Here is a 13,428-nt window from a genome sequence, read left to right on the forward strand (position 1 = left end):
TCCTGTTTATGTTAGATACCAAACTACAGAGGAGAGCTCACCAGCACATGAAGCAACAAACACAGAGAGCGCCGTGTCAGGGTCAGGACTCAGGCTCAACAGCGTTTTGGATTTTTTGGTCTGACGCTGCACTTCACCAGGCGAGAAGAAGAGGACACCCTCGAGTTTTAGAGTCACTGAGACGTAAACGCTGACGCTATTTAGTCTCATCCTGGTGAAGTTCAGCGTCAGAGCGCACAGTGAGAGAGATCGCTCCAGTATCCAGGAGGACGGGGTTTATATCTGTGAATGAAACAGGTCTACCTTCTTGTGAGTCTTAGTGTCTTTAGAGCCACACAGAACACACTAACAAGGCGGTGGAACAGGCAGCATGAAGATCACACAGAAACAGAGCATGACAGAGAGACAGAGAGACATAATGTGAGCTTCAGGACGTCGACATGTGATGGAGGGAGAAAACAGGCAGACGGTTCAACAACAGCAGGACTTTATGAACATCAGGTTATAAGTTAGAGACAAAACAGGAAGTTAAAGATGATACGTTGGGTAAAGGAGAGAGAAAACATTGATGTACAGTAAAGTGAAATCACACACGGGGTGAGCAGTGTCACAACGTTACAGGATCAGAATGAAAGCACAAAGACGAGATGATGGCAGAGCTGTTATGATGATGGTGAAGACTCAGAGTATGTAAGGGGCTTTATGAACTGTGACGCCGACTCGTATGTTATAAAGGTCAAATATAATCCTTTTAAATAGTAATCTGGGATGTTCTATAATGTAGGCTTCACTTCTTTTGTTAGGCTGGCCACACACAAGACGACCTTTAGATTGTTATTGATTTATAAAAACAGAGATTACACACGAGGACAGATCAGACGACTTTTAAACATCACAATCATCTGAACGCACACACTAGGCGATTTTTTAAGACCGCTACACCACACACTTAATGTTTGTGGTAATAAATTTGCAGACACAGGATCTTTTGCAGAGAAAACAAAAGAAAAGTTTGAGTTTAGATTCCCTGTCATGTTTTAAACTGTAAAAGAATGCAACATCCACTTGGTGATGCTTCCCAGTCTGCTCGTCTCATTGGTTATTGCGCATATTTTTTCTGAGCAGTCCGAGCGGGGATCGTAAATATTAAACTTTGTATTTTGTATTATTATTATTATTATTATTTTATTTTTAAATTTTTAAATATATTTACAAGACAAGACAAAATAAAAACAATCAAAAAAGGGCTCAGAGATCTGTAATAAAATAAGTAAAAAAAAAATTGAAATTAAAAAATACTGATAAAATAAATACATAAATAAAAATAAAATAAATAAAATAATGATAATGATAATAAAAATAAAATTAATAAAATTAATTAAAAAAAAACAAAAAAACATATAAAACAAAATAATAATAAAAATAAATAAAATAATAAATAAAATAAAATGATTTAAAAAAAAAATCATAAATAAAATAAAATAAATAATGATAATACAAATAAAATAAATAATAAATAAAATAAGGATAATAAAAATAAAATAAATAAATAAATAAACAAATGTGAGGAAAATTTGAAATAGAAAAAATATATACATGTCTATAAAATAGTTGAAAAATTAAACATTAAATATTTAAAATTATAGAAAGTATGTTTGATATGTATGATCCCTGGTGGAGGAGGCTCCAACGCAATCTAGAGTGGTAAAATAATCGTACTGATACCACCTTGAGGAGCGTTTCAGCAAGCCTCATATCAGGTAACACGCCCTCCCGATCATTAGGTGTGGCAAATCCGGCCCTAAATCTGGCCAGGTTTTTATGAATACTTCCCAGAGGAAGTTTTATGATTATCCGGTTCCACTATTAAAACAAATACTGCCTCTGAGGGTTTGTGTTGTTTTAATTTTGCTTCATAATATCTGTCTTTGTGTGTCCATGTCAGACACAGGATTAATGTTTCACGTGTTACGACAGAGTGAATTCCAATCCAGTGTTATCAGCTACATAAAACAAACCAGACGAGATAAACTTTGACATGACGTCATCACTGAAGAGAAATGAAGAAAGGCGTCTCTGATGTGAGTTATGATTCAAAGATGCACTGTGAGCCAGTTCCAATACAAATAAGGTCCTGCAGCAGCAGCAGCAGCAGCAGCAGCAGCGTGTGATGTCCGAGACAAAGACTGAAACTATAAATGGATAAAAACACGAGCCCCGTCTCTAAAAATAGGTCAGTGTGGATATTTGAGGCAACATAAACAATGGCTTCCTCAGCAGCTTCCGCACGGAGCTGGTGGCTGTTCAGATGTAAAGGAAGTACTCCAACAATCCTGGTGTGCACCGAGGCTTTAGGAAAGGACTCAAGCAGCGACTCATTTTCCTTTTCAGTGAGAACAATTTCTATGAATCATGTGAAAACAGGTTAAACAACACAGAGGAAGTGACTCTAACAAAAGTAAACTGTTAATTTGAGAGTACACAGGGCAGTGGGTGTGTGTTGGTACCTTTGTGAGGGCCGCTACCCTCTGGGCCAGCTCAGCCTCCACCTCAGGCAGAGTCTCGGCCTTGCGGATGGTCTGCTGCAGCTTCTGCTCAGCCAGCTCCAGTTTCTCTTGGAGCTGCCGGCTTCTGTCCTCAGTCTATGACAAACAAACCAAAAGCAAACAGTCATTAGCGAGAAAGGTGAAGACGTGTCTGCGCTACATCCTGGCCTTGGGGTTTGCCTTCAGCTCTGCAAGGTGAAGGGAGAGAGAGAGAGAGAGGGGCGAGACATGAAACCCGTTGGTCAGGGAGGGGGACAAAGGGAGGCAGAGAGAGAGGGGATGTGTGAGGGTGGGGTGGGCAGGAAGTCAGGATGAGAGCATTCATACTGACACAAAGACGGACAAAACCCATGAGAAAAGAGGAGAGACATCTCCATCTGAGCGAGTACATGTAAAGAAGAAAGACTGTCTTTGGGGTGTCCAATTCCCAGCCTGCTGCGCCGCTCAGAGTGTGAATACAGCAGGAATTCATTAGCAGGGGTTTGGAAACTGGCAACGAGAGCTGCAGGCAACTCCTGCTGGCAGACTGACGGAGACTCCAACACTAAAACCAAGCCGGCCTCGTCCCCTCAGAGTTAGTTCATCCAGATTTGTGTTTTTCAGGTTATGATGAGTTTCTTAATGTGTCAGAGAGGAAGATGTGACCGGATTGAATCAAAGTAAACCAGCGACAAGTTGACGCAGGCTTCAGTGACTCAGTGACCACACCGCATTTGTAGTGTGAGCATCGACACCAAGCATCAACCATGAATCTCCAGAGACGAACTGCGATCTGATCTTACTTTTTCGGAGCCACTTACACCTTCAATAGACTTCAAAACCTGGATGACATCTGAACTTCTCAAACTCAACAGTAAAAAGACGAAGAAGAGCTCATGGATGTGGCCCCCAAGCCACTGCTCAGGAAGTTTGGAGATCTCCTCCTCCATGTGGATGGCTGTTCCATCTCCCCATCTCCTGAAGTCCACAACCTGGGTGTCATTCTTGACTCCACCCTCTCCCATCAAATCAGTCACAAAGTCTGCCTTCTATCACCTCAAGAACATCTCCCGTCTGTGTCCATCTCTCCCTGATTCAGCTGCCCGGACCCTCGTCCATGCTTTCATTACCTCCTGGCTGGATTACTGCAATGGAGTCCTGTTGGGGGTACCCAGCAATGCCCTGGACCGGCTCCAATGCGTGCAGAACTCAGCTGCCAGGGTTCTCACGCACACCAAGCCCTGGCAGCACATCACCCCCACTCTCATTCACCTCCACTGGCTCCCTGTAAAATACTGCATCACCTCCTCCTCCTCACCTACAAATCCCTGCACGCCCTCGCCCCCCAATACCTGGCTGACCTCCTCCACCAACACACTTCAACCCCGGAACCTAAGGTCTTTGGACCTGGGTCTCCTCTCCATCCCCCGGACTAAGCTGTGGACCTTGGGGGACAGAGCCTTCAGTGTGGCAGCCATCACTCTGTGGAACTCTCTCCCTCCTGACATCCGCAGCGCCCCAACCCTGGACACTTTTAAACAAGCAGTCAAAACCCACCTTTTAGATATCCCCACCTACCCCCCAGACCCCCTACCTGAACCTGTGAAGCCACCTTGGGTTTCTTGAAAGGCGCTATATAAATATCAGTTATTATTATTTGTTATTATTAAAAATATACACAACAGCTCTGAGGTTCTTCTCTGAATCTGAGTCTCTGATTAAAGAGACAAAACAACTAAAAGATCTTCGTTATAAACAAACAGATCCACATTTTGTCCCATAACTGAGCTGCACTGCTCCATGTTCAGCTCTCTGACATGTAGAGGCATTGATCATGTGTTATATATCACAGAGTGTACTGAAACACAGGACGGATCACACCGTTTCTAAGAGACGGAGCATGAAAAACAGATGGAGGGATCTAAAACAAACCACACACTGATCACAGCTGTCGGTTACGTCTTCTACTCCTTCCTCCCAGACCACCTCTGTATGTGGACTGAGGGGCCGGATCCCCGTGAGCACTGATGAGCGTTCAAGGTTTACCGCTTGCGGTTGGATCACTCAGATCGCCAGGAGCAAACAAGGTCTTTGAAACATAAATGATCTCTGGAAGGAGATTTCTGCACAGTTTCTACACCTCTGAAAAGAACATCACCATACATTCAGTATGTGAGTTTTCAGAGTCAATACGGACAGAAAACAGGCACTAATTCTTCCATCTGCTCCACTTCTTTGGGTTTCTGACTGAAAACAGGAACAAAAACCAGAACACTTCGAACATCAGAAACCTTCTCCCTGATCCAAAGATTCTTAGCTGATATCTGACGATCATTTTTAGATCAATTCTGATTTAAAATGCATGAAAGCTGTGCAACTCAGCTGATGTTGTTTGTTCTCTTGTGAATCTGATAAAGAGATATAGATGAGACGAATCAGAGACAGAATCAAGTCTCCACTCCTGTTTATAGAAGCTAACACATCCCCAGAAAAACTAATCCACAGTGCTGGTGTGAGGCAGAGAGTAACTGTATTAGTGTGGACATGAGGGTGTGGATTTTATGGAGGAGTCCAGGAGACATACTTGTCTTAAGTGGGACTCCTTGTTGGCCACTTCGTTCTCCAGCTTGTCGTTCAGGTCGTGGACGGAGGTAGCCTCCCGCTGAGCTGCCAGGTAGCGCTTCTCCAAGGTGGTGATCCTCTCCTCCATGTCCTCTTTCTGAGCCATCGACTGTAAACACACAAACAGAAACACTCATGTCTAAAGGTGATCTTAACGCTCCCCTACTCTCCTCTGATTGATGCATTTCATGTTAAAGGGAGGATGCAAAGATGATGAATTTGATCCTGCAGGATTGTGCACAAGCATGCATCCTGGGTGACAAGTAGACCCGGTCCTCCCTACCTCTCTCAGGTCTCGTTGTAACCGCGTGTTCATGTCCTCAGACTTGATGAGGTCCTTCCTGGCCGTGTCCAGGTCCTCCTCCAGCTCGTTGATGCGTGAACCCATAGAGGCCATGCGCTCCTTCATCTGGCCAAGATCGGCCGTCTGACGTTCCACCACGTCCTGCAGCTCACCAACCTTCCCGAACCCGAGCCCCGACTCCTCCTCCTGACTCAGGGAACCGTCCGAGGACCGCTACGGAAGAACGGACAGAAGAAGTTCAGTCATCGAACTCTTTGACCTTTTGTAACCTTTGAGAACAGACAGCCTGTAAACAAACTGTCTGTGTTTACTCCTGTCATATGTTTGTTTGTATTGTTCTGTCTCTAAGTCTCTCTGGATGTCCTCTCTGGTTTTTGTTTTGTTTTTATTTACTGTCACGCCACCTGTGATGCCTTTTCGGCCAGGTCGTTAATGCAAATGAGAATTGGTTCTCATTTAACTTACCTGGTTAAATAAAGGTTCAATAAAATAAAGTGGGAGATACTTTGTGTTTCATTACCTTACAAAACCTTTTAGAGATTGCATTGCGCTCGAGCAAAAAGAGACAAAAAGTGGAAGTAAAATTAGATTAGAGTACGTCTTATAAAAACACTGAAACAAATGGAATAAACTGAGTTAAAGTGAGTTAAAATGTGTCTTTAAATTATAAACAAGGTGAGAAAACTTGAAAATGTGATAGAGGAAGTAACTCAAATATCAAACTAAGAAGTTGGCAGAAAACTATTTAAAAGCAGAGACAGGAATGCTTCAATAATTTATTGATCAGATTAACAAAGCTGCAAACTTTTTTTTTAAAGCAAATACTTTTTTGAATAACTATAATAAAACTATAATAAAAAACGTTTATGATACAAAATAATTTAGAATTTAATTTCTGATTTATTATATTAATGTATTTTATTTATATTTACGAAAAAACTATTTGAGGCCTGATTATTCAAATATTTTAAAACAATTTAAATTTAAATTTTATTTAATTTTATTTAAATTAAAAATACTTTTGAAGGCTGTTTATTCAATTTTTAAAAAAAATATTTAAAATGTATTTTAGTTTTTAGTTTTTAATTGAATTGAATTTAAATAAAAATGCATTTTTCATAGCCATATATTTTCATTCTTTTTTTTTTAAATAGTAATTGAAAATATATTGTATTTATTAGTATTGATTTATTATATTGATGTATTTTATTTACAAAAAAACTATTTAAAGCCTGATTATTCAAATATTTTAAAACAATTTTAAATTTAGATTTTAATTTAAAATTTAGATTTTAATTTAATTTAATTTAATTTAAATAAAAAATATTTTTGAAGCCTGTTTATTCAATTTTTAAAAAAAATATTTAAAATGTATTTTAGTTTTTAATTGAATTGAATTTAAATAAAAATGTATTTTTCATAGCCACATATTTTCTCTCTTTTTTTTAAAAAAATTGAAAATGTATTGTATTCATTAGTTTTTTATTTGATTGTGTTTAAATTTAAATAAATATGTAAAAAAAAAATGAAAGCCAAATGCTCTAAATGTCATCTCTTTCCTGTAAATCTTTGCGTTCTGGACAAAACAAGACTCTTAAAGTTCTCAGCTTGGGCTTTGTTAAACACTGATCAGCATATTTCACTGTTTCTTTCATTATTACAACGAAAGAACCAAGAGAACAGTAAACAAAGTCTCATTTTTGTGTCTCACTGTGTCAAACAACTATCATTGTGACACTCTGGTCCATGCACCTCTCCTTAAACACTGTGACCGTGACTTGTCGTGCAGAACATGCACATAAACTAAACTTCACCTGTTAGCCATGCTGTCGTTTCACATTCTGATCATACACTCATCCTCATCACTCCCACAATGCATGCTGATCAGTCTGAGCTGCTGCAGCCTTCAGCGCTGAATAACTGAAGTCTCGTTATCATCAGCAGAGAACACGCTGCAGATCTGACAGTCAGGCTGGAACCTGGACTGTTTCCAGCCCGCCTGCCTGCCCCGGTGTTAAATCGTGTCTGAGCATGTGTGCAGACGACAGAGCGGGACACAGCTGATCGAAACACGCCGGGGCAGACGTTAGTCTTAATATACGGAGGATTAAAGGGAAGTTTTAGAAATCACAAATGCATAATTAACCTGAAGACTTAAGGCTTAACTTTAATTGTCAGCAGGTATTGAACCAGTCTGAATATTTACTGATGAAATAAAAGAAAAAGCCCATCAGAGAAAACTGAAGATGATTTCTATTGTGTTATTTCTGGGCTTTTCCAACTCTCAAGATGCATTTTGAGACATTTATTCAATATTTATGTATTAGGGGACAAGTAATAAGCAAGTAAACCTACATCACAGTACCTAAGACTTTATAAACCAGGAGGATGAGATCTTTTAAAAAGCCTGAACATGCACAGGACAAATTCAGCAAAGAGATAAATCCTCCTGATTTGAGGGCACCAAAATTCGTTTCTTATAGGAGCTTAAAATGTTCTGGAAAGTTTTTAAGGGTCTAGAAATGTAAACCTTTGAACACTTTGATCATGATGTAAACCTTTATAGCTTCCAGGTTTTAAATGCATGAACAGCTGCTGGACAGTTGTCCCACACAGGCACCTGTAGCAGCGTCTCCGTTGAACATATGCCGCCGGGTGACCTCACCTTGCCGTTAGTGCTCGGCGTGTTTTCAGAGTTGTGGTTGACCTCGCTCGTTCCATCTGCCAGCCCTCTCTTCATGCTGCTCTGCTCCCTGAGGTAAGCCAACTAGAAAAAAACAACGGTTTGTCAACACTTCATTCATTGGTCAGTTTAACCTGCTGAACGCTTAATCTGGTTAACCATTTAATAGTAAGCACAAACCCTAGTTTTCTCTTAGAAGTTGGGATGTGATTTCCTTCCTCTGGACTCATGTAAGTGCTGTGTGAGTGTGTGTTTGTGTGTGTATGCATGGGACGGGGACACAAAGAAGCAGAGCGAGCAGCCCAGAGTGCCCACAGCCTTGAGTTCAAACCACAACTATTCTGGTTGTGGAGTCCTGTGAATACTCTGCAGCATATAATAAACTCAGAGCCAAAAGGCCCGGCAGAAAAAAAACAAAGAAAAAACGCCGCCTCGCCTTCAGAGGAGAGGTTACTAATAAAAGCAGAGTGGCAAGTGGTTGATTTGATGTGTGTGTAGGACGTATTGGTGTGTGCGTGTGTGTGTGTGTGTGTGTTAGTGTGTGTGTGGTCCCAGGCGTATTCCCAGGAACAAAAGATGACTGCAGCATGAAGCAGAGAGGAAATCTAGGACACTCCTCAAAGATCCTCTGGGGCCTTTTGTCAATCTTAATCCTATTCAAGTCACAGTGGACTGAAGACTCTCCTCCTCCTCCTCCTCTCTGCATGTTTGTGTTCATGTGAATCAAAGAGTCAGGAGGCTCTTTTCAGCCGAGTCAGTGAATGCTGCGTTCACGTCACGTCTGGTTTTTAACAGTTTCACGATCTGATTCGAGATAAAGGCGGAGCGACTTTTATCTGATGGTGGAAAAAAACGATGAAATGAGATCAGAAATCAAAAAGAAGGGCATCTTTCCTCCCTAGATCCTTTTTTATTTTAAGGTGACATATCACGCTTTTTTCATCAACATATATTGGTCTAAGAGGTCCCCAAAACATGTCTTTAAAGTTTATGCTCAAAAAAACACTTTGAAATCAGATTTTGGTCTGCCTGAAAAGCCCTCTTCTTCAGTCCTCCTCAGAACGGTCTGTTTTCTCTCTGACCACGCCCCCTCAGGAAGTGGGTGTGGCCTCGGCTCTCCAGCACGTTGATCTAATGTTTACATGTTGGCTGAATATACACGGCTGCTCACAGACCCGCGTTACTTCAACCCTCTGAATCTGATCCAGAATCTGATCCTGACGGAGAGGCGCCTGCAGCAGGACCTTTCTGAACCATTGGTCACAGATTTAGTGTTTCTTGTTGTTTTATTTGTCAGCATGTCGACGTGTGTCTTGGTACACAGCTACGACATGTAGCTATGTGGCTATGCTAACTAGCGCTAGCACTTTTCCATGATAAATAAAAATCATCCACTAGATCTTCAAATCTGCAGACGTGGGGAGTAAAACCGACCTCTGTGTTTATTAAGACAGCCTACAACTAGCATGCCTCCCTCCTAAGCTCCTTGTTAGCACACATGTGTGCAGGGAATGAAAAACGGAGGAGGGGTTGAGTTGTATTTTATACAGTCTATGGGCTGAACAAGCTCCGAGCTCTGACTTCCTGTTACAGACCGGATGGCGTTGTGACGTATGAAAAACACTGAAAACTGAAACGGCTGGTTTCAGCACACATTTACAGAAAGGTGGAGAAATCAGAACAGGGGCAGAATGGATTCTTTTACTTTTCGGGGGGTTTGTAGACAGGGACACATATTTCAGGTAGAGAACCATTAAAAAGTCCATTTTGCATGATATGTCACCTTTAAGTTACAACATCTTCACGAGTCTCCAGAATTCAATACTTTCAATATGAAGGCCTTAATTGATTGATTTTCTGAAAGCATTGCACGCTCACTTTAAACAAACAAGGGCATATTAGCCGGTCACTTTTACATCTTTCTTCACTTTTCCGAATAAGATCGACGATCTTGTGTCGCCCTCTGACCCTTGAGTCTAATAACCTGCGGCACCTGGTGCATGATGCTCTGCAGGTGATCAGAGAGAGAGTGTGTCTCTTCTATTAATACACTGGCTGAGGTGCAACGCCTCGTGACAGGATCATTGAACGCGGCGTCATGAGCAAGTTCAAGCCAGTTGTGTTGCTTTGGTGTCTTTCTGAAACGTTCTGCTGATGGATACTGAAAAGATAGTTGTATATTTAAAAGACTGTAGGAGGCGGGGCGGGACAAGCTGTCGTGTGTATATAAAGATGAGGGATATCCTGAAGTGACTTTCCTACGATGTGTACACAAGAATTTAAATTCAGATTAACTTTCTAGCCTAAAGGTGAGAAAAACTAAACACAGGATCACAGAGTCTGCAGGTAAATTTAACTGTGATGATGTGTGCTTACTTCTTTGTGCGACATGGTGAGCTGCTCCTCCAATGCACTGCATCTTTCCAAGGCAACACGTAGTCGCTCCCTCACCTGAAATCATGAGAACACATTCAAACAAACTTGTTGCATTTATTTCAATCCATGGAAATTCACTCCTTTCAAACCTTCACACACACTCGGTCGTACCTTCTCATCGAGGGCTTTGTGGTGTTCAAAAAGTGACTTTAGGGCTTTGAGGACCTCCACCTCGCTCGACACGCCGGCTGGAGACTGAGCCTGCCTCTTCACCACCGTCATCCTCAGACTCCGCTCGTGGCGAGACACCAGGCACTCCAGATGCTCCAAGAGGAGCTGGAGACAAAGGGCAGCGTTAAAATATGAGACACCATCAGGATGAAAGTTACATTAAATGGAGGGCTGCTCTGTCTGTTTGGGGGAGCCTGATCACACAGACATGATCATGCCCAGAGTATGTGTGATTTCAGGCCCGAGACTTCCACCAGATCCGTGTCCGGGCTGCTTCCGATCAGTCACAGCTCCAAATCTGATAGGTTTCTATTTGAGTCAATGTGTTAACTTCCACTGGATCTGCTCCGTTGTGTTCCAGGTCAGAGCCTTCCCGATCAGATATGCAAGACTTCTGTTTTTGCCGGCTGCCAAAGCACAACGCTTCAATCTGACTTGGGACTTCCACCAGATCAGTGTCTGGTCTGTCTCCAATCCGCTGCGGTCCGGCTCTGTGCTCTCTCGTCCATCAACACCCACCGGTTGCGTTTTCAGAACGCAGCACGGAGCAGGACCGCCGGACAGCTGGAGTCATGCAACCGAGTTTTTCCCTGCAGTAATCACTGAATCAAGGATCCTCCTCCTCCTCTCCTCATCCATGTTGTCTTTCTGGTCCTCTGAAAACCTCTGACCTGTTGACTCCAGGCCTGGCTCCGCTCATCATGACTTTGATTTGTTGTTGTAGTTAAGTGAAACACGATCTGGTGATAACACAGAGTGTTTTATTCTGAAAATTAACCGAATGTTTTCATTTTGTTTTGGTGAAACCTGACTTCCTGTCCCGCTCCATCTGCTCTGTTGAGATTGATGCGTCGGGCTCTGGCTGATCTGATCCGGAGGACTCCGACCTGCCAGATCAGAGACGCAGCCGGATCGCAAAAGAGTGGATCCAGTGGAAGTTAACACATTGACTAGAAGAGAGACCTTTCAGATCTGGAGCTGTGACGGATTGGAGACAAATGCAAGAATAGAGGGGGGAGTCTGCAGGGAGAGGACGGTTTGAAAATGTAGGAATGTAGAAGCTTTAAACATAGAGTCCTACACGGCTTCAATAAATCACACATAACTCCTGCTTTCAACGTTTATGATTAACTGTGCACTCTTGCATTTTTGAGCTTTTACTGGGAGTTCAGAAAAGTTCAATCACAGAAGTTTCCTGAATCTGTTGAATGCTTTCTTTTGATGCTGATTGAAATGATTCATCCTGCAAAAAACAAAGTCTGTCTCTTTTCTGTCAGGCTTTAGAACATGCAGCATGTTCTGTGCGTACATCATGCAGGAGTAAACAGGTCAGAACCAGAGACGGTGCAGACATGCTGAGGTCTCCCTCTCTGCACAAACATCTCTGTGATTAAACTCGACCTCGGTTGTTGACATGTTTCGTCGATTGAGCGATTTGAGACGCCCAGAACTCGTGACAAAGGTTGGGATTATGAGATAGAAACAGATTTGTCTGGCAGTGTTATGACAACCGTTCATACCCCAAACAGAAACACACAGGAATCTGACGGGGAGAGCACGGGCCAATTAAACTTTCCACAACAGCGGTGTATCCCGGTGAGCTATCTGTGTGTATTACTAACCCGTGTGTTGTTCCTCTCAGCCTTCAGCTCAGCGATCTCCTCCTCCTTCTCCAGAAGATGCTCCCGGCACACGTTCACCTCCTTCGTTAGAGCAGCAAACTCCTGCAGAAGAGAAGAACAGAAACAGAAACATTTAACAAAGTTTAAGAGCTTTGAACAGGTCGGATGTGTTAGGCGTTTAAGTTCTGTTCCTAGACGTCGATGCAGGTTGATTTATCGCTGATATTTCTAACACATTTTCAAGTTGTGTCATCTTCTGAGGTACAACCTGTTCAAAAAAGGACTAAAAGTAGGGCAGGCGACCCCTCCCGCCTGTCTCATAGCCTCTTCAGCCTTTCGCCATCAGACAGGAGACTACACAGTCTCCGGGCCAGAACTAGCAGACTGAGGGACAGTTTTATCCAGCAGGCAGTCAGGATGCTGAACTCTCTCCCTGTTTTGCCCCCATCTTTCCATAGTGCCCCCTTCACAGACTTAACCTGGTCACTGTACTTATATTGCTATAAGTAGAGGAGATGGGAAGGAGGGAAGATTCTTCAGCTAGTTCAAAACGCTGCAGCTCGAGTGTTGACTAAAACTAGGAAGAGGGAGCACATTTCTCCAGTGTTAGCTTCTCTACACTGGCTCCAAATAAAATGTAGAATAGAATTTAAAATCCTTCTTTTAACCTACAAAGCCCTTAAAAATCAGACACCCTCGTATCTTAAAGAGCTCATAGTGCCCTATTACCCCTCTAGAACTCTATGCTCCCAACATGCAGGCTTGCTAGTTGTACCTAAAATCTCTAAAAGTAGTATGGGAGGTAGAACCTTCAGTTATCAGGCCCCTCTCCTTTGGAATCATCTACCAGTCAGGGTCTGGGAGGCAGACACCCTCTCCACTTTTAAGAGTAGGCTTCAAACTTTCCTTTTTGATAAAGCTTATAGTTAGAGCTGGATCAGGCTTGGACCAGCTTTTGTCATGCTGCTATAGGCCTAGACTGCCGGGGGAACTGGCACACTGACACACTGGGATCCTAGCTCACCCCCTTCCCCCCAACCCCCTCATCACTTACTTTAACTCTGC

The 13,428-nt window shown here is 42.5% G+C and overlaps 1 protein-coding gene across 17 annotated transcripts in view; it reads right to left on the minus strand.

Annotated features, from left to right (window-relative positions):
- ppfia1 (PTPRF interacting protein alpha 1) overlaps positions 1–13,428 on the minus strand; it is a 73,355-nt gene that overhangs the window by 34,951 nt on the left and 24,976 nt on the right. For all 17 annotated transcript variants that reach the window (XM_034679682.1, XM_034679668.1, XM_034679667.1 and 14 more), the window contains 7 exons: positions 12,364–12,465; positions 10,682–10,846; positions 10,511–10,585; positions 8,117–8,218; positions 5,431–5,664; positions 5,110–5,256; positions 2,508–2,642 (listed from right to left, as the gene is read on the minus strand). In XM_034679682.1, coding sequence (XP_034535573.1) covers positions 2,508–2,642; positions 5,110–5,256; positions 5,431–5,664; positions 8,117–8,218; positions 10,511–10,585; positions 10,682–10,846; positions 12,364–12,465 — 960 coding nt within the window. The remainder of the gene's footprint in view (positions 1–2,507; positions 2,643–5,109; positions 5,257–5,430; positions 5,665–8,116; positions 8,219–10,510; positions 10,586–10,681; positions 10,847–12,363; positions 12,466–13,428) is intronic.

Source organism: Notolabrus celidotus, chromosome 3, assembly GCF_009762535.1.
Source record: "Notolabrus celidotus isolate fNotCel1 chromosome 3, fNotCel1.pri, whole genome shotgun sequence".
NCBI classification, from domain to species: Eukaryota; Metazoa; Chordata; class Actinopteri; order Labriformes; family Labridae; genus Notolabrus; species Notolabrus celidotus.